This window comes from Macaca nemestrina, chromosome 14, assembly GCF_043159975.1.
Source record: "Macaca nemestrina isolate mMacNem1 chromosome 14, mMacNem.hap1, whole genome shotgun sequence".
Taxonomy (NCBI): Eukaryota; Metazoa; Chordata; class Mammalia; order Primates; family Cercopithecidae; genus Macaca; species Macaca nemestrina.
The window spans coordinates 28,496,421-28,517,802 of NC_092138.1; the positions used below are offsets into that span (position 1 = coordinate 28,496,421).

Below are 21,382 nucleotides of genomic sequence, written 5' to 3' on the forward strand. Positions count from 1 at the left end.
GGGAGGCGGAGGTTGCAGTGAGCCGAGATGGCACCACTGCACTCCAGCCTGGGCGAAAGAGCGAGACTCTGTCCCCCCATCCCACTCCCCCCAAAAAAAAGTTTCAGAATACCTTTCATGAGACTCGGTTTGCCTTTTGGATCCTCTTCCTCAACACCAGTTCCAGAAAAAAAAAAAAAAAAAAAAAAGGAATTTGGGTACTCGAGGGATGGTGGAACCTATTTTCTTTTGAAAGAGTTCTTTCAAATCGGTTCCCTAGAGTTGAATTTTGACCAACAGCTGTCAGGTTTGGTATCCAAAGTAATGGAAATTCCTATATTGCTGCCATATCATTTCAGGAGAGGTCAAGGTCAAACAAACATTAAAGATCTCCCAGCTGTCAGTTATGCAGGTTATAACTGACGCCAGTCAGAACATCCCTGGCCAGACTCTGGGATTCCACATGGGAATCCTCGTGGTGTGGCGTGGTATAACATCAGCATACGGTCACTTCCCAGATGCAGAAATATTTCCACTGCAATGTGCAGCAGTCAGGATGACACAGTTGCTACCTTCATACTTTTTCAGAGCAGACTATTCACTGTGAACTCATGGCCACCAGTAAGAACAGCAGGGCATCTGTGCGGGAGTGCGGTTGCCCTAGTTTCCCGGGTGTACCAGAGATTCACTATGTGGTGTCTGGATGGCTGACTCATCCAGTTTCTCTACAATGAGGCAGTATAGGCAACATATTTTAGTCACTAATGAAACAGAGATGTGCTGCTGAGAGCAGAGGAGCTTTTCTACCAGGTGAGTACCCAGGAATATGAGAGAGCAGTTCTTCCTACACCCCACTCCCATTACCACAACAGCATCTGCAGTTTGGCCATGGACTCACCATTATTTGTAGAAGATCTGTATAAATAGCAAGCCTTAGCAAAAGGCAAGAAATTTCATCATGATCTAGGTCAATTATAATCATATAACAGCAAACACAAATATAGTGCTTAGAATGTACAAGGCACTGAAGAGCTTTGCATGTATTCATTTTGTCCTCAAAACAGCCCTGTGAGGTAGATACTATTTTTATCTTCATTTTACAGATGAAGAAACTGAGGCACAGAGATGTTCAGTGGCTTGCCTCAAAGTCACACAGCTAGTAAATGGCAGAGCCAGGACTTGGTTTTGGACAATCCAGCCCCACTCTCTGCTTTTATCAACTATGCTGTCTTTTAATTGTGAGCAAAAGGGAGTATGGTACATCCATTTTTAGTTAGATGTAAACTACATTAATATTACACAAATTTAAGGCAAGAAGTATTACTAGAGCTAAAGAGGGAGAACAATGAAAGGATCAATGTATCAAGCAGGCATACCATCCTACATATGTGCGTGCCTTATAACATAACTGTAAGATAAAGTAAAGATTGACGGAATCAGGATACACAGATAAATCCACATAACAGCTGGAGGTTTTGACACACTCAATAAATGATGGAACAAGCAGATTAAAGAACCAGCAAGTACATAGAAGGTTTGAACAATACTCTGAACCAACTTAATTGACCTAATTGTCATTGATGGAACCCTGTCCCCAACAACTACAGAATGCGTATGTTGAAGTCCACATGGCACATCCATCAGAGTCAGTCATGTACTGGAACATACAACTAAGCCTCAGCATATTTCAAAAGATTGACATACAGACTGTGTTCTCTGACCACAGTGGAATTAATTCCAAAATCAATAGAAAAAGATAACTAGAGGCCGGGCGCGGTGGCTCACACCTGTAATCCCAGCACTTGGGGAGGCCGAGGCAGGTGGATCACCTGAGGTCAGGAATTTGAGACCAGGCTGGCCAACATGGAGAAGCCCCATCTCTACTAAAAAATACAAAAATTAACCAGGTGTGGTGGTGCATGCCTGTAATCCCAGCTACTCGGGAGGCTGAGGCAGTAGAATCTCTTGATCCTGGGAGGCGGAGGTTGCGGTGAGCCAAGATCACGCCATTGCACTCCAGCCTGGGCAACAAGAACAAAACTCCATCTCAAAAAATAATAATAATAAATAAAAAATAACTAGAAAATCCCCAAATGTATCAAAATTAATAATACAATTCTAAATAATCCAAGGTTCTAAGAAGAAATTGCAGTGGAAATTTGAAAAAAAAATTAATGGAATAATGATTAAGTTGAAACACACAAAAATTTGTGGAATACATCCAAAGCAATGCTTAGAGGGAGATTCATAGCTTTGAATATCAGAATAAAGTTTGAAAAGCCGTAATTTAAGTTTTTATCTCAGGAAACTGAGAAGTCAGCAAATTAAACCCAAAGAAAGTAGAAGGAAATAAAGATCTATGCTGAAATCAGTGAAATAGAAAACCAGGCCTACAATAAAGAAAATTAACAGAGCCAAAACTTGGTTCTTTGGAAAGATCAATCGCAATTAAGTATAAGAAGCACCCAACACATTTCCTTTGTCTCACTTCACCACTTCCCACATACTAAATTCTGAATTACGACATTGATTATCTTTAGACTGGGATTTTTAAAAGCCAGTCCTCTTCCCACAGAAACGCTTTATGCCACTATTCAGTATTAGTTTGTCAATTCCCTTTTTGACTTTGAGTCTCTGCAAATTCTTTCTAACTATTCTCCTGTCTCTGTTTGTTCCATGCTAAGCAGATGGCCCAGAAATTAGCCAAAAGCAGGAAGAAGGTGCAGTACAAACAACTTCATCAGCTTGGTGTTATGCCTGTTCTTTTCATTCGTTTCTGTTTTACCTTTTTATATTTTCGTGTTTTTGTTTTCTGCATCCAGCAAGTTTTTGTTCAGATTTCTTTTTGAACCGCCCCATAAGCCAGCATTTCTCAAAACTCAGTTGCCAAAGGTGGCCGTTTTCTGTTGCTCATTAGTCATTTCACTTCAGAGGAACGACAGGGAGCAGATTGGAGATGCTAAATGAATCGTATAGTAGTATGGAAGTTCCAACCATTCAGGAGCATCGATGTGGCAGGGACTTGAGTCTGTTCGATTGTAGTTATGCTTGATTTGTGGATTTGTCAGATTGCTGGATGCAAAAAAGAAAACTCGCTAATAACCACACATGTACAGAGTTAAGCCCTAAATGAACCAGACTGCGCTTTTTGGTTGTGGAGCTTCTAGGTGCTTATGAACTACTACTCCTGGGACGTTGAGGCATTGGGGCTCTTTCTTAATGGGGTGGCTTCAGGACTGCTTCTGTGTTGCTGGGGTGGTGTGTAAAATGTAAAGACCCTCTTACCAGAACTGCATCCAAATGGCTTCATTTGCAGCTGCTATGAACATTGTCTTCCATCGGCTCAAGCAGAGGCAAATTCTAAGCGACTTCCCCAAGGTCTTTTGGTATGAGTTTTTTGCCCTATTTCTTCAATCTGTTGGGCTCCAAAACCCTTACAGAGAGCGCCACTTGCCATCATCGTTCAAAGAGTGAAATCTACTGCAGTGAGTTACTGCTTCTATAGGGGAAGAAGAAAAGGGGATTCTGCGTTTTTCCCTGTAACCTAAAGGTGCTAACTCTTGTCCATGTGTCCATCCTCTGTGTGGTACCTTCAGCTTTGGCAGTTTAAGCCTAGAGTCTGTATTGCTGTTCTGGTAACTGTGTCTTGGTGCCTCTGTGTGAGCTAACCTGACTCCTTCTGCATCTGGGTCAGGGCAGTGTGGTCAGACTTTCTCTTGGTGCATTTTTTCTTCTCAGGCTCCTGAAGGCGAATCTCAGCCAATGACTGAGGTGGATCTCTTCATTTCTACCCAGAGAATCAAAGTGCTGAACGCTGACACACAGGTATCAGCTGGCTTCCACCTTTCCCAGGGGGAAGCTTAGTGGCATCGTAACTCAGAGATGCATGTGTCGGTAGAGCGGCTGTCCCCAGATGCTGGGCCCCAGTGAGCTAGAAGGTGGTGTTCACAGTGCCTGCTGCTGGATGGGGTTTGGGACTGCTTTCTTAAAGCCCAAAAACGCCCCTAAGACATGGATGACGTTTAGCATTTTCAGAAATTTTAATCAGAGGATTCATTAATGTGGACACATTCGTCTTTTAAGAAATTGGGTTTAAAATCATTCATACACTCCTGCACACAAAAACAGAAACAGCCATGCCATTTTGATTTTTTTTTTTTTTTGTCTTTTTTTTTTTTTTTTTTTAACTTCCCCACAAGAGATTCTACTGTTTGGAATTTCTTATTTCTTTTCACCTGCCACAGATCATTTCCTGCTCTTGGTTAGCCAAGGGAAATGCCCTCAGGCCTAGGTGGGGATTCATTAATCCCTCATCATGGGCTTTGCAGTGAGCCGGGGAGCCCACCCTGCATGTGAACATACTTGACTGGCTATGGGGTGGCAGGCGCTCTCTTGGGTCATTAGATGCCAAGCCGGACTTACCTGCCCTCTCCTCCTACCTCCAGGAGACAATGATGGACCACCCTCTGAGGACCATTTCCTACATTGCGGACATTGGGAACATCGTTGTGCTGATGGCCCGCCGGCGGATGCCTCGTTCCAACTCCCAGGAGAACGTGGAAGCCTCCCACCCATCCCAGGATGGGAAAAGGCAGTACAAGATGATCTGCCACGTCTTCGAGTCTGAGGATGTAAGGGTTGCTTCCTTTGATCTCCTTCTGGGTTAGGTTCTCTTGACTTTTCAGAACCTGATTCAGTCTAATTCATCACACATGAAACATGTATTTACTGTGCACATACTGTGTGTCAGGCACTGTTCCAGCACTAGAGATACAAGTCTGAATAAAACAGACAGGGTACTCGTCACAAGGGCTGAAAGGAGACAGAAAATCAATAGGTAAATATACTTAATGTAAAATTGGGTAATGGGGAGTGCTTCACAGACAAAACAGGGTCAAGGGATGGAGGGACAGGGGCTATGTCAGGTAGGGTGATCAACAAAGCCCTCGCTTGAGGAGGTGACCTTGGAGCAGAGACCTGAATAAAGTGAGAATGAGGAAGGAGCAGATGTGAAGGCCCTGAGTCAGGGGCTAGCTGCGTTTCCCTTTGAGGAAGGGAAAGGAGGCCGAGTTATTAGAGACTTTGGGATGAGGTGAAGAGTAGGAAGAATTTGGCCCCCCTGTAGGGGTTTGAGCAGGTCTGCCCAAGCATGAGGGCATTTTGGGAGGACAGTTCTTTGTGGTCCAGGACCATCCTCTGGGCTACAGGAAAGTTAGCATCCCTGTCCCTCCCCAGCAGACAACAGCACTGCCCACCCCAGTCCTTAGGAAAACCAGCTCCTCTTCCTGGCGCAAAGTCAGTGATTCCTAAGCTCCATTTCTCTGGGTGATGTGGTCAACAGAGAAAATTTGTTTACAACAGAAGCCATTTTTTCATTTGGCCTGCTTTCAGGGTTGTAACCCAAGCTGCTAGTGAGGCCACCAGGCTGCAAACTGTATTAGCACCTGAGCTGCTCCTAGGTGCTCCCCTACTTCCCCTCGCCATCTGGGCCTCAGAAGCTGCCTCCCAGGGGAGGCCACAGCCCCATAGTAATCTTTAACAGCAGAAAACTCACCCACCGCCTGAGGACCGTTGCTTTTGACTGTGCTCATGTTTCCTCCTGACGCAGAGGAATAAGCTCTGTTTCTCGCATGGAGCACAGAGTCCTGATCTGTGAAGAGAAGATGGCGTCTTGTAGCCTTGGTTCCTTCAAAGAGGCCATTCTTCTCCAGTACAGCATTCATCTAGCTGCAGAAATTGCCTTCCTCTCGGAAGTTAGGTGTCAGCAGCCATCCTGCTTTTTTCTCCAGGGAACCAGAGCTGTCGGGGCTGTGGGCACAGAGAGGAGATGCCGACACTTACTGTCACCATCCTTTACTGGTCTTGTTCTCTAGAAAGCAGCCACAGGACAAGGTCACTGGGAGGACAGAGAGCTTGAAATGCCTCTGCCTGCCATTCTCCCTACTGTTCCTGTAAAACTGAGGCCAACATGCAAACAGGGGGAAAATGAATTTTAGGAGGTTCTCAGAAAGTTCCAAAAGAGTGAAAATTTGGACTTTTAAGCCTCCTGCGTCCTGCGGGCCAGTGAAAAGACAGAGTTACAAGGATCGAGGATCCCTGTGGGCCCCACCGCCACCTCCATCTGGCTGGAGCTCTTAGGGAGGGGTTTCTTCTCCTTGGGAAGGAGAAGAAAGGAAAGAATGGAGAAGCAAGAGGTAAGCAAGAGTGGACCTGGAACCTTACCCCTTTGCTTTCACTAGAGCAGGGCCAGAGTGTGCTGGCTCCAGAACTGGGCAAGCTGGGCTTGAGTCCTTCCTCTTCCAAGCTGTGCAGCCACTAAGCCTGAGGCTCCTCTTCTGCAGGACGATAGTGCCTCCCTCGCCAGGCTGCTGCGGCACTCTCATAGATACTGCAGTTAAAGCCTGATGTGTGGCACATGGCTAGTGGTCCATAAATCCCAGTAGCCAGTGCATTCACCAGGGGCATCCGCTAATGGTGATCGGGAAGTCGACTGGTCACATTCCCAGGTATATATTTTTCAGTTTGTCTACATGCACCTCTCTGATGCCGAAAGCAATGCCTTACTCCTTCCGGTTTTACAATAGGTAGACGGTGGTAGTTCTTGATGTGACTTGTAAAGTCACCAGATTCTCACAGTGAGAAAAGTTCAGTATTTCTTTTCCCATAGCCAGCCACATGGAAAGTTGCTGTTTTGCTGTTAATAAGGTGCTTTTACCAACATTTAGGAAAGGTGGGGAAAGAGGAGTGGAGGTTAGAATTGTGTTTTTAAAACACTGCTCTAGAGATGTTCTGGTTTGGCTTTGTTTTTCTGCCCATCAGAATTCACAGAGAAGCTGTCCAGTGTGGTGGGCAGGAGGATGGGCTCTGGATTCAGCCCCCAGCCCCTTCTCAGGAAGTGTGCAGTTTAACCCCTCAACATCCATATCCTGGTCTACCCAATGGGGACACTAATACAGATCCATAGTTCCAAAGTCTAGAAGGCTCTGAGAAACTAAAGGGATTTTTGCAGTCAGGTGACTGATAAACCTGCCTTGCCTGCCGGGAGGCCATTTATAGGATTTGTTTAGCTTACCATGAATCTTACACATTTTGCCACAGAAATGTTACTGTGCTCTGTGTACTTCCCCAGACCCTAAGGGAGGTTATAGCACAATGTCCAGTATTTGCACCCTGCTACCTTTCTAAAATTGGAAAAGTTTTGAATTCTGAAACAGAGCCTCTCGCATTCCAAGTGAAAGATTGTGGACCAGTCATACTGATAGCTGTCATAGAATTGATATGCAGATTCAGTGATGGTCCTTGTATGGCATTTACTTTTCATAGCATATACCTTGTATAGCATTTACTGCAGCATAGCCACATGAGAGGTGTTCAGTTGCTCTTGGCTGTCTGGATTAATAATGTTGCTTAATTAATGCAGGGAAAAGCTATCAAAGCCCAGTGCAGAAGTCAGTGCCACCTCCTGTAAGCTGTGTGACCTTGAGAGGTTCCTTTGTGTCTCTGGGCCTCCATCTCCTCAACTGGAAAACACAGGGTTGGACCAGTCAGAGTTCTCAACTCTGTTAGATCCAACACTCCCTTTCTACAATAAATATTTTATTAATGACCCATTACTATCCTGAAATGAAATTCATAGCTAATATAACCTCCCCTATTGAAAAATCTTTCACAGAATAATCAAATTGTGGCCATAAATGTAATATAAAGGAAAGATAAGTGGAAAGCAAGCTAAAATAAAACCATATTACAATATATATTAATAAATGCTCTGGCACAACCATTCTGAAAGGCATAATGAGGTAGTCAAGATGCTTATACCTACCTGATTAAGCTTGAATGTAGCAGAACACAGTGTGCAGTGGGATATCGTAAACACTTCCTAGTTGACATTTCAAATTGAGGGCTAAATAACATGTATGTGTCTACAAGCATGTGCAGAATCACCATGCACAACAGCACATGTGCAGGTTGATAGGTATGTGATTTATCAGCAGCACAGATACCACAACAGCACTGATGTTGATGATTTTTCGAAGTCATGAAGCTTCCTTCTGGTGAAGTACTGAATGAAGCAAAATAACATCTTCTCTCAATTCACACGGTATTATTCTTGAAATGTTCGATGTGTATTAGAGTCACACAAAGTCTTTGTGTTTATGTATAAATTGGAGTTGAATCCTGGACTCAGATAACTGTAAACAAGTATTGCATGCTCATGAATGTCCAGTGGGATCTGTGAAGATGATGCAGGGTATAGAATGACTCATCACTGTATCAAGCTGTTTTTTGCATGGCAGGATATTCAGCATCTCTGACTCCTGTCTGCTGAATGCCGGTAGCTCCCTTATGATCATCATCATAATCAAAAACATCCCCAGTCGTTCTGAAAACGGCCCCTGGTGGGCACTGGTAGCCCCATGTAGAGCCACTGGCCCAGCAGGTGTGATATCTAGGGCTTCTTCAAACTCCAGGAGGGCCATTGTTCAGGTGGGAAGCGTGCCAGGCTGCTCACCAGATGCACTGCTCTGCTGACCATCTTTCCTCTCTGGCTGCTGTTCCAGGCTCAGCTGATTGCACAGTCCATCGGACAGGCATTTAGCGTGGCGTACCAGGAATTCCTCAGGGCCAATGGGATTAACCCTGAAGATCTCAGCCAGAAGGAGTATAGTGACCTGCTCAATACCCAGGACATGTACAACGATGACCTGATTCACTTCTCCAAGTCGGAAAACTGTAAAGATGTGGGTACTTTCCTGAAGCTGTTCTCCAGGCTGGGTCAGCTGGGTAGGGGCCTGGAAAGGGGGGCACCCTGCCGCGGAAGTGAAGGCAGATCAAGGGTGAAGAGTGCAGTATTGGCAGGACATCGTGAAGTCGCTCACACCCATCTCTCGCTCCCCGCTCTGGGGCCCTGTCATGAAATGCTATTGTGTATAAACAGAGAGGCAGCACATCCTCTGCTCCTGGTCATCCTGAGCTAAGTTTGGGGTGGGTCCCAGAGGCAGATAGGACCTGAACTCTGCCTGTACAAACCCTGCAATCTAGTTAAGGGCACTGAAAAAGTTAAGTGATGGTGCCAGGTACAGGCACTAATCAAAACCAACTACACTTGGACAAACAGAGAAGATCTCAGGTTTCATACAAGAGATGCTGTGGTCCTCTGGGGATGACCTGTGGTTTCAGACTGAGCTCTTCAAGAGTGCCTGTAGGAAGACGAGGCTATCTGAGCTGGTCTGGCGATCTGGGGATTGTAGGGGCAAGCCGAGGGTAGGGTCTATGGAATGGTTGGAAGCCTGGAGGTCAGAAAGTTCCACATTTGTCTGGGGAATGGGGAAGTATGGTTTGGCTAGAGCAGGAGATGGGCACAGGAAAGGAGATAGATGGGCCTGAGGTCTGGGTCAGGACTGGAGGACCTGCAAGTCCAGCTGAGGGGTTTGGACTTGATCCCATAGGTAAAAAGAACTTTTAATGAGAAAGCGATCGTTTTATCCACTGGGGTCTGTCAGGTGTCTTAGGTCAGATTCCCCAGAAGCAGAGCCTGAGGCGGGGATTCTTGTCACGGAGGTTTGTTGGGAAAGTACCTCAGAACAGAAGGGATGTGGGAAGCTTGGTGGTGGGACACCAAGGAAGGGTGTCCCACCTTTCTGCAAGGAGCTTCCTTCTGACCCGGAGGGAAGCTCCATGGCTCAGATTGCAGGACAGATTTGTCTCACCTTGGAGCAAGGGAGCTGGCAAGCCTTTGTACCCCACGCCGGTCATTGGCCAAAGCTGGACAGGGGGTGTATGAATTCACTAGGGCTTCTGTCACAAAGTACCATGGACTGGGTGGCTTCAACAACAGAAACCTATTGTCTCACAGACCTTGCAGCCAGAAGACCAAAAGCAAGATGTTGGTAGTGTTGGTTCCTTCTGAGGGCCATAAGAGAAGAATCTGTTCGAAGCCTCTCTCTTTGGCTTGTAGATGGCTGTCTTCATCCTGTGTCTTCACATCATCCTTTCTCCATGCATGTCTCTATGTTCAAATTTCCTCTTCTTTTTTTGATACCCATGACAGACAACCATTCCTCTTCTTACTTAAGGACACCAGCATATTGGATTAGAGCCCATATTAATCACCTCATTTAAAATTGGTTACCTCTGTTAAGACCTTATCTCCAAATAGTCACAATCTAAGTCTAAGGCACTGGGGGTTGGGAAGTCAACATACAAATTTTGGGGGGATACAATTCAACCTTAACAGAAGGTGTCTCCCATTCAGCTAAGGACAGTTCTCCAGGGAAGGGGCTGACTGTGAACTTCAGCAACTGGGGGAAGCAGACATCAACTTGTGAAGGGGACTTTGTCAAGTCCCCCAAAAATACACATACATACTCTTTGTTGGATGCTTCCAAGAGGTGCAGTACCTTTTAGTGGCATCTCTGCAGGCCTCCCCAGAGTGCAAGTATCCAACATCAACTCCTGTCTTCTCTGCCGTGCCAGTAAAGGTTGTGAAAAATCTGTGTATCCAGGATATGCACTTCCTGAGTGCACACCCAACCTTTGGTTGTGATAACTTCAGCATCACGTTTTTTTTCTTTTTTCTCAACTTTTTCTCCTTGCAGAGAAGTGTTTCTGTGTGTTTATTTATTTTTAACTCAAGAAACTTAAATGTCGGAGCGAATTGGGGAAGCACTGTGGGAGGGGGAACCTGCGCATGGAATTTGAAAAGCTATTTCTAGAAACCGTAACACACCACCCACCCACAGAGCCTCTTCCCCTGCCACTGAGGACAGGACTGAAGAAATTGAAAAAAAAAAAAAAAAAAACAAGAAAAAAAAAAAACTGGTGGTCCTTGTGGTTGTGTGCTGAGGCAAGTTTGTTTATGTGAAACAAGAGTGAATTACAAAAGAGTGTAGACCTGTGTGAATTCATTTCTTAAAAATTCCAAATGTGCGGAATGCTGAGAAGACAGGAACTCATCTGGGAAGTGTCTTCCCCCCAGGGAAGTGTCTCTTTAGGCGAGACTGGAATGGGGGAGAGGCTTTGATTTCTGCCTACCCCAGATGGTTGCTGATGTAGGCTTTCTAAATGTTTTTCTCCTTCCAGGTTTTCATAGAGAAGCAGAAAGGAGAAATCCTAGGTGTGGTGATTGTGGAGTCTGGCTGGGGATCCATCCTCCCCACCGTGATCATTGCCAATATGATGCATGGTGGCCCTGCAGAGAAATCTGGGAAGCTGAATATCGGTGACCAGATCATGTCCATTAATGGCACCAGCCTGGTGGGCCTGCCTCTATCCACCTGCCAGAGCATTATTAAGGTACCTGAATATGGGAAAAATTAGCTGCTGTGGTAAACCTCAAGTGATGTGAAGTGTGACCCCCATCCAGTCATTGATGTATATGAACATATTCGAAGTGTCAGGCGCCAAGGAAGACATAAACACAAAAGGCGTGGACTTGCACTCAGGAAGCTTACCATCAAGTTACTGTTTACAGATTCTTCCCTGAAATCAATTTAGATCAGGGGAAGTGTATTTGGTTCACATAACACTACTTTCTAATAGCAGCATGTCCCTCACAGGCATCACTAGCCAATCACAGCACTCTCCCACGAAGCCCAGACTCAGCCTCAACAGAGAAAGCCTCAGCTTGGGAATCCAGACAATCACTTATAGTCAGCCAGATACACTTGGCACGATTTACCATCCCTGTCAAAAAATCATAGAAATGCTTCAAATCTGAGCACTTTTTCCTTCCCAGTGGCCCTGACTATGATGCAGGTGAGTTTGTCCTCCCTCAGACCCCAGGTAAAGCAACTCACATGTGCTCGTTGCCAGAAGAAGAAGGAAACTCTCTTCCAGTCCATGGAAGCTTTTTCATACCTGAGCATCCTTCCTGCTCAACCTGAACTGATGCTTATAAGGCTAAGAAGAGCTATTGGAAGGAAAATTAAATATGAATACTTGAGAAGAAATGAGACTCTCTTTAGACATGAAGCATTCATGTGGAGTCTTTTGAGCACATTGGAACTTGCCGATTGCCTGGCCAGTGTGACTGGGATGTCCCTCCTCCATGACAGCATCTGTAGACCCCAGTAGCTCTGCACCAAGTGCTGTGGTACTGTAGGTAGACTGAGATTCCACAACTTTTTTTTGGTCCTGCAGAGGTTTCCTGAAAGACTTAGCTAGGATGTAGCTGTGTACATATGTGCATGTGTGAGAGAGGGAGAAGGAGAAGGAAAGGGATGAATGCATGCAAATAGTCATTGTGAGCAAAAGAAAAATCACAAAGCTAGCATCCTCGGCTGAGCGGGTGGGGATGGGAGGTTAAGGTGAGTGTATAGGACACATGGATGGTGCCTTTTTGTTTTTAATGAAATGGATTAAATTCTAATTCCACGTAAGATAATCACATCTGGAAAGAAATAGTCCTCTTTGGCCTCCTCTAATTTCTTTTTCTTATATCTTACACTTAAATGAATTCTACCTCTTGCTTAATACACATTAAAGATAAGATTAGAGAATCAACTTTGAACATGGATATTCATTCAGACAGGTTTAATTGGGCCTCTGTGAGGCAGAGCCGTGCTCTGGGGAAGCTGGCTTGACAGTATGCATGTGGAGGATAATTAGAGATGTGCAAGGGCTCTGCGGCCCTAAGAGCAAAGGTGAGAGGCTATGAGTGATTAGACAGCCCATTTTATGTGATTTTAAAGTTGACCTTGAAGGAGTAAAACCTAGGTCAGTAGCAGAAAGGGAAGTGGCCTTTGGAAGTTTCTGCTTGAATTGATGGACAGGAGCCAGTGTTGAGTCAGGGAGAGATGGGGTCTGAGCCTGGCCTGGAAAGGCTGGTCTGGTGTTGCTGTGATCACATGGAGAGGCAAGCGGGAGGTGGGGCTGGGGAGGCAGGACCACAAGTCGCTCCTGCCAGTGAGCAAGTTGCTGATTAAACACCTTGGGTGCAGGCATGAAAACTGCTGAGGGGCTGTGGGACCCAGGGATCCCATGGAGACAGTCCCTGCCCCCAGGGAGCTTGATCAGTTTGAGGAGAAGTGAAAGGACTTATGGCTTGCAGTGCTCAGTGCTGTGTGTCTGTGCTCTGGGTGCTCTGAGCGCTGTGTGCTCTGAGATATGTGTGGACTGACTTGCTGAGCCTTCGGGGCAGCATTCTGTGGGCAGGTACTATTGTTGCACCCATTGTACAAGCTAGGAAGCTGAGGCACAGCAAGATGATGTAATCACCCATGGTTAAGGATTGGAGGATAAGCCTCCAATACAGACTCATCCCAGGGAGGGTGTCAGGTGAAATGCTAGGCCCAAGCCAGACCCTGAGGTGGTACTTCTCAGGCAGGGGTGATCTTGCATCCTCCAAAATGTATGGAGACTGGGTTGTCACCACTGGGGAGGAGAAGGTGCTGCCAGCATCCAGTGGGTAGAGGCCAGGGATGCTATCAAACATCCTACGGTGCACAGCACAGCCCCATAGCACAGGGTTATCCAGCCCCAAATGAGGTTGAGAAACTCTGCCTGGGCGGTGTAGGAGTTCAGAAGCAAGAGAGACAAATCGATGAGAGAGGGAAGCTGGTCAGGGACGGTTTGTGGGGAGCTGGTCTGGGTCTAGAAGGGTTGGGGAGGAGGAGAGGGGATGGGGGGTTAAGTATTGAATAATATTTGTGTTCCCTCCAAATACATATTGAAACCCTAATCCCAATGTGATACTATTTGGAGGTAGGGCCTTTAGGAAGTGATCAGCATGAGGGTGGAGCCCTCATGGTTGGGATTAGTGCCCTTAAAAAAGGGACCCCAGCAAGCTCTCTTTTGCTATGTGAAGATACTAGAAGTTGGCCATCTGCAACTCAGAAGGGGACCTCGCCAGACCCTGACAGTGCTGGTACACTGATCTCAGACTTCCAGCCTCCAGAACTGTGAGAGAGAAATGTCTGTTGTTTATAAGCCACCTAGTCTGTGGTACTTTGTCATGGCAGACTAAGAACAGACTCAGACAAGGGGAGGACTTAAGTAAAGGTAGGGATGGGGCCTGGGCAAGAACAAGCTGGGCTTCCTGAGGCCTGCAAGACTCCAGCTCATGGCCTGGAGTCACCTCCCTTCCTCCTCAGGACAGCCCACAAGGGGGACAGCAGATGCTAGGTGCACACATGGGCCATCGGAGACTCTAAACGCACAGAAGACTTGCTCAGGGCCCCCAGCTAGCCAGTGAGTCCCCACCCTCCTGAGCATCCCTCCCGTCTCATCTGCGAGGGGACCAGAGGAGGGAAGCAGTGAGGCTGTGAGGGCGGCCTGACTCCCTCTGCAGCTGCCGTGGGATCACAGCATCAAGGTGGAAGCAAAGCTTGCTGGAGTACAGACGGAGCTCTGTCTGCACGGTTTCCTAAGAGGAAACGGATTGTTTGAGGAGCTGAACTTTGATGTCTATAAATGTAGTCTCTATAGAACCAGAAAATTAAAAGGCCGAGTGGTGATGAAAGAGATGTAACTGATGAAGATGAAGAGTAAGGAAAGCAGTGCCTTCATGGCCGCCCATAGTGAAGAAGTACTTAACAGGGCAGACCCTGATTAGAACACAGCTGAACTTCCTCCCCACCACAGTGTGCCGCTTGTTGAATAGGGAGATGTGATGGTCCGTCCGTGGACCACCCTGGCTGGTGGGAGGTGTAACCACTGATAACAGCCAGAATTGCCAGTACCAAATACAGACTGACTTCAGTGGGTTCTATCACATTTTTTAAATTCTCTAGAAAACACACTCCTTTTTGCCTGCACCTGGACAGATGTGCGCACTGCCCTACCCCTACCCCTCGGGCCACTGCAGAGCAGCGTCCGGGCCGCTTCAAGGCTGTGTTCAAATTTGTTTCAGTGTATGTTCATGCTCTTTGCAGTGACTTTGACAAGCAACTCTCATCCTGATGAATCAGTGCTTCTCAAACTGATTGGAATCACCCGGGGATCTTGTTAGACTGCAGGTCTGATTCAGCAGGTGTAGGGTGGGATTCTGCGTTTTCAGCAGGCCCTGTGGGGGTGATGGCATCGCCAGTCTGCAGGCCACACTTTCTGGAACAGGGGTCCAAAGTGTGCATTCTGCATCTGGCCTCTTCAATACTGGTTGACCATTTTCCCCCCAGATTAGAGGAAATAGATTTCTAGAGTAGAATTATAGGTATTGACTTGCCTTCCTCTTCCTACCTCTTATTTTTTGGGTCATAATTAATTCCCAAGGCATAATTATTGGTGGGTGGAACATTTTACAGGCTGCCTTTTTCTGGGCCTTTGCCTCTGTGGTCCTGCCCTCTGGGTTTTTGCTCTGTTTTAGAATAGCGCACAGCTTCCCTTGCTTCCCCAGGAGCATCATGGTTCCGCTCTCCCGTTGCTATAGAGACCATTCTGGCTTCTCTTTTCTCTCTTCGCCCCTCTTCTTTGGCCTTCCCCTCCCACCAGATTTCTTAATTTGCTGTACCGTTCCACTGTTGTCATGGGGACCAAATGACCCTTTATTTAATTGGCACCTCCAATAAAATGGCAGCTCAGAAGTCTAAGTTAATGGGACCCAACATGAAACACTGATTAGGAACAGCAGAGCAAATGCATGGTCTGGTTATTTCCAATTGCTATTTCTCTTAAGCCTCATCTTGCAACACATTTTCCCCAATCTAGAAAATCTTTCACTGAGGGACAGATCAGGCGTCTTAAATCAATTCACAGAGAAGGAAAGAACCCACCAGAGCAGTGTGAATTTTTTAGGCAACATTGAGAAGATAAAGTCATTCTCTTGCTTTTGGGTATGTTGGGTAACATTTTCTGTATCACACAAGCGTACCTAAATAATATCAGTGGTTAACAGGTGTAAACATTTAAAGCAGGTGGCTTTGCCTGAAGGGTTGAGATTCCAACAGCATGCTCCTGTCTTCATCATTCATCTCTCTTCTTTCCCACAAATTCCTGGTCTCCTAGTTTGTGATTAGAGAGAAAGAAAAGGGTGAAGGGACTCAAGCCCCCTCTGGGCTCACAGCCCTGTGCTTAGTACCGATAATGTCTCTTGTCCCCCCCGGAAAGGGTGCACTTCCCTGAATCTCCAGTGCCTAACACATTTCTTGGCACATGACAAGTGATTCGTAAATATTGATTAAGTGGGTGGGAAGGAGTAAGCACTCAAAGCAGATAAAAATGTCTGCATGAATGTCTGAGCTGCTCTCCATCATACCTCCCAGCCCTGCAAAAGAAGCCCACTTTAAATTTCAGGAATAGGTTTAAGCATAATGGTTGAGATTTGATGTTGCAGACAAAGGCATTTAGGAATAAACACATTAAAGGGGGTGCAGTCATTGAAATCAGAACTGCAAGAGACGTTAGTGAGCTTTACCATTTGTTGGGAAGATGAGGAAATTGAGGTGGGAGAAGGGTGAGCAAAGGGCTTCAGATCCCACTGCTTGGGGTAGCAGAAACAAAACTTGAGTTCAGGTCTTCTGACACCAGGGGAGTCCTCTTCACCAGGCTGTGCTGGTCCTGTCGATAGGAGCGGAAGGCCAGAGCATCTCCCTTTGTTGATGGGGACGATGGGACCTGCTGCATATGGAAGGCCTGGATCCTTTGCAGATGTTCATTTCCCCAGGGAGAATCACACTCATTCCATTGCTGTGCTTTGGAATCATTTCCTTAACCAGAACAGTTCCCCGGAGATGTTCCAAAACCACCGGGAGATGCCGCATGAGTGTGAATGCCAAGTTGCATGGTACATGGAGGCCACAAGCAGAGTGACAGCCATGGGGAGGCTCAAGTCCTGCAGAAAGCAGAGGAATTCAGAGCACTAGGGGAGCAGACGCTAACAGCGGGGAAATTGAGTTCCATCAAGATTCACACATTAGGAGCAGAAACTAGAACCACATCAGTGGGGAAGCCAGGAGGTGGGGAATTGTGAGGACCAGGAACCCCGAAAAACTCTTGCCACGTAGGAAAGTGAACTAAAAAGATGGCCCCAATTCAAGGCTGGAATTTGGGGACGCAGATTTGTTCTGTGGCTGACCCTGTCATCTTTGTGGAGCAAGCCTTATTCACAAAAGACACACCCTCTCTGGTTGTGTATATGGGGCATTATGGTGTAGAAATACTGCACGTTTTGAATGCAGACAGACCTAGGATTGAATCTTGCTGTGTGTTAATGTGAGTGAGTCATTTAATATCTCTGAGCCTCAGTTTCCTCTTGTATAATATATTTATAGAATAATCATGGCCACCACATTAAATGAGACAGCTCCTGTCCTTTCCAAGTCAATGCCAGACAACAGTGAGTGTCCAATGACAGGTAGTTACAGTCATTTTGGTTCCATTAGTTTCATCATCAGGGTAGATTTTGATGCGCAGTGATCTTAGGGGTGTTCCTGCATGACACAGACATGGAGATGACTGACCACGGGTCAGCTGTATAGTGACTGGGCTAACAAAATTTCCCACAAGATGTCACCCTCACCCCACCCTTGCCAGCACCTGCTCCCACTGAGCACACTGGCTGCAGGTGTGACTAGTAAAGTGACATCTTTGGATGTAATCATCCATGGAGAAATTAAGTCACCTGGATGCAGATGAGGCCATTCATTGTTCTGCAGTAGTGGTCCACACCAGTTGTTCGCAAATTGAGTGTGCACCCAAATCATCTCAGAGACTTGTCATCCACAGATTCCTGGGTCCCACCCCTAGGTTTCTGATTCAGTGGGGCTTGGGTAGAGCCCAGAATTTGCACTTCTAAAAAGTGGCCAGGGGCTGCTGCTGCTGCTGCTGTGTGGGGTTTAAGAGCCATTGGTATACACCTGCTGGCCAAGCATGGTAAAGCTGGATAACCAGAGACTAAATAGCCCCCGCCTCTCCCTCAATCTAAAGCATATTCTGTAACTCAGATACAGAAGGGGTGTTGGTCTTTTCTGCCACTCCAAGAAGCACTCTGGCTACAGATTCTGTTTGCAGTGAAATTGTCTAACACCAGTTTCACGCCTCTGCTAGGCAGGGTGCCTGAGCAAGGATCCATCATTCCAGTCCTGACCCCACAGAGCCCTTGGACAAAGCAAGCTCCATGTCTATGTCTTCATCTTTAAAATGTGCAATGTAAGTCCTGACCTCGCACTGAAAAAGATTTGGTAGACTGGTCAAGGAGTGACAGCAGTAGTGGCTGTGGAATTTGCAGAATTCTATTTATAGAATAAGAGGCAGACGATCACCCCTCATGCGTGCTTTTTGTGGATTTGTTACTGTTCTTTCCAGGTTCTCTTTCCACTTCACTCATAGCGGGCACAAACTGGACCCACTTGTGAACTGAGCAGATGCTGTCTCTGGGCGATACTGTGGGCTTAGATAGAACAGAGCTTGCCTTTTCCCTGAGTGCCTCCTCATTCCCTGGTAGCTGTTCTCCCCTGGAGGAAAAGTTACCCACCTCTCCTCCCACCCACCCTACAGTTCCCTTTGGAGGAGTGGGCCTGGGCCTGACCTTGAGCAGTTTCCCAGACAGCTGGCCGTGTAGATGGGAGTCCAGTCGGGCAGGTGCTTCCCACTGAGGGCTCTGACCCGCGCTGCCTCAGCTCTTGTAGCAGGGCCAGGGACTGCAGGGCTTCCAGCTACAACAGTGTGGTCTGTTTACCCCAGCGTGCAAACAAGATTCTCCTGCATACCATGACTTGAAAAGGGTGGGAAGGCACCTGCTATTGGTCACTCCTTCTATCCCATCTGGTAATCAGGAGTTTGTTGAGGCAGAGCAGGCACCCTGGGGAGACTGGAAAATGGACATTTGTTTCAGAGCTGAGTTCCTTTTGCTCAGCACCCTCCTCTAGGATGAAGCTGACAAGTCAGTGGTCGGGCCTGCAGGAGCAAACCTTCCCATTGCCCAGCTTAGGGCAAATGTAGCTTTGTGATGGTTTTCTAAAGATGCTTCTGAGCACACCAGGGCTTCTCTCACTGCTGTGAGTCTGATCAGGGGACAGGAGCAGGAGCCTGCGATACACCAAGGTGGAAGCTTTCTACACAGTCACTGAAACTAGTCCCTTGTTATAGTCAAAGATCAGCTTTCCCTCTGTGCTCCATTTTAATTTAGAGGGAGAGGTGTGTCATCAGGGATCATGAAACAACAGTCTGCAAGTCGTATTTCTTCCCCTTCCTTCTCCATCAACACCCATCCTGCAACCCTCCCCATTCTCCCAAGGACGCACACACTGATTGGAGTCCCTGGTTGCTGTGGGAATGTTGATAGCTGTAAAATCTCTCACTGGCAGGAAGAAGGGGAAAGAGGAGCATCAGAGACCAGAGAAAAGAGCCATGATGAATCAGGCCAGTTGCTGTGAGTTAGATGTCCTTTGTTAGAAGAGGAGTCATTGCTAGAGTTTGCCTTCCAGAAAGAAAATCCATTTCCCACTCGTGTCTTTCCTGGCTGGGGGAAATAGTGTGCCTCCTTCATCTTTGAAGTCAAAAAGTACATCTGACACTTCCTCATAGTTGCGCAAGTACTTTGATCAGATCCCTTGAACCTAGTCCACTTCCCAAAAGGAAGGCATTGCCCACAGGAACCCCATCTGTGCATGGGCTGAAAGGGCTCCATCTGCACCATGTCGCATCTTCCCTGGGTAGGTGAAGCCGAGCAGTGACTGTACTAGCCCGGGCACTGAAGGCCTGCAGGCAGGCAGTGGGTCCTACGGAAAACTCAGTGTGGCTTCTTTTGCCTTTGGTGCTGCCTGCTTTTGTTTATTCTGTCTGCCTCAGTGGTCACCATACCCACTGTACTTTATTCATGTTTAAGGGCTTAAAGAATCAATCCCGAGTCAAGCTGAATATTGTGAGATGTCCTCCGGTCACCACCGTGTTAATCAGAAGACCAGACCTTCGCTACCAGCTGGGTTTCAGTGTCCAGAACGGAATTGTAAGTAGAACACCTTCCACATCCTTTTCCACAATGTTGACAAATAAAAATGTAGCATGGCCTTTGATTTTTTTTTTTTTTTAATTGAGATGGAGTCTTGCTCTGTCATCCAAGATGGAGTACAGTGGCACTATCTCAGCTCACTGCAACCTCCGCCTCCTGGGTTCAAGGCATTCTCCTGCCTCAGCCTCCTGAGTAGCTGGGACTACAGGCATGTGCCACTCTGCCCAGCTAATTTTTGTATTTTTAGTAGAGACGGGGTTTCACCATACTGGCCAGGCTGGTCTTGAACTCCTGACCTCGTGATCTGCCTGCCTCTGTCTCCCAAAGTGCTGGTATTACAGGGCCTTTGATTTTCTTTTTTTTTTTTTTTTTTTTTTTAAAGTCAGTTTGTTCCCTGAAGGAATCCATCAAGAAAGATGGATGAAGCAGGCTCAGCTCCCTCTCTGGACAGAGTCCCTTCAGCAGAGATTCCCGCCCAGAACCCAGCATTTCTGTGACATGCAGGGCTGTCCTCCTGGCTGCTAGCTTGAGAGTTTGGGATGCACCCTCCAAGAGCCTCCTCGCCTCTGGGCTGTCCACCCAGGCGGCACAGAGTCCCCGCAGAGCAGCTGACTCCCAAGCCTGGGGTTGTGCAGTGCAGGGGCCGGCTCAGTTCCCACAGTCACAACTGGGATTCACACAGTGTGGTGTTTGAGTGATCATTCAAACCTTGGGCTTCAGGCGAAGCCAGACGGATTACTTAAGGCCAGGAGTTCGAGACCAGCCTGGCCAACATGGCAAAACCCAGTCTCTACTAAAAATACAAAAATTAGCCAGGTGTGGTGGCGGACACCTGTAATCCCAGTTACTCAGGAGGGTGAGGCAAGAGGATCACCTGAACCCGGGAGGCAAAGGTTGCAGTGAGCAGAGATTGTGCCACTGTACTCCAGCCTAGGCGACAGAGCAAGATTCTGTCTCCAAAAAAAAAAAAGTGTCCTAGATAATTAAAATATCATTCCAAATACATTTTAAGGTTTAGAAATACCCTTGAACTTCCCATTTGGAGTTGAAATATCCAGCCCCACTTCCTGCATTCTTCGTACCTGAGTAGCCTAGTTTACCTATTAGGAGAGGACCTAGGCTGACTCTTTACAGTCTAGCTCTGAGATCATCTTTTCATTGGTTTGTACTTGTACTTGTTTGCTTTGTTCATAGTTAAATAGTATTAAAAGTTTGGATATGAACAAGGAGTCGTTAACACCTGTGGGTCCATTGGGAAAACACCTAAGGCATGTTTTGACCCCAGACTAGCTGAGAGAGCAACTGGGCCACACACTCACAGAATGACACAGCATGTTGCTGCCAGATGTCACTTGCAATCTTGTCTGCATCCACTTAAAATAAAGGTGCATGGTCTGGAATGAAAAGCCAACTTAGTAAATTCAGACCTACTCTTGGGAAAAGTTATGTTGCAGTGTGTGTGAGGTGAGGGTGGAGGGCCCATCAGCCCCGCCTGCAGCCTCAGGTCACTGTGGTGGC

The 21,382-nt window shown here is 46.8% G+C and overlaps 1 protein-coding gene across 5 annotated transcripts in view; it reads left to right on the forward strand.

Annotated features, from left to right (window-relative positions):
* LOC105491773 (amyloid beta precursor protein binding family A member 1) overlaps nt 1–21,382 on the forward strand; it is a 226,511-nt gene that overhangs the window by 198,851 nt on the left and 6,278 nt on the right. For 3 of the 5 annotated variants that reach the window (XM_071077693.1, XM_071077691.1, XM_071077692.1), the window contains exons 6-11: nt 2,667–2,699; nt 3,718–3,804; nt 4,425–4,610; nt 8,541–8,720; nt 11,062–11,274; nt 19,742–19,861. In XM_071077693.1, the coding sequence (XP_070933794.1) occupies nt 2,667–2,699; nt 3,718–3,804; nt 4,425–4,610; nt 8,541–8,720; nt 11,062–11,274; nt 19,742–19,861 (819 nt within the window). The remainder of the gene's footprint in view (nt 1–2,666; nt 2,700–3,717; nt 3,805–4,424; nt 4,611–8,540; nt 8,721–11,061; nt 11,275–19,741; nt 19,862–21,382) is intronic. The other 2 variants (XM_071077695.1, XM_071077694.1) reach the window with 2 other exon arrangements.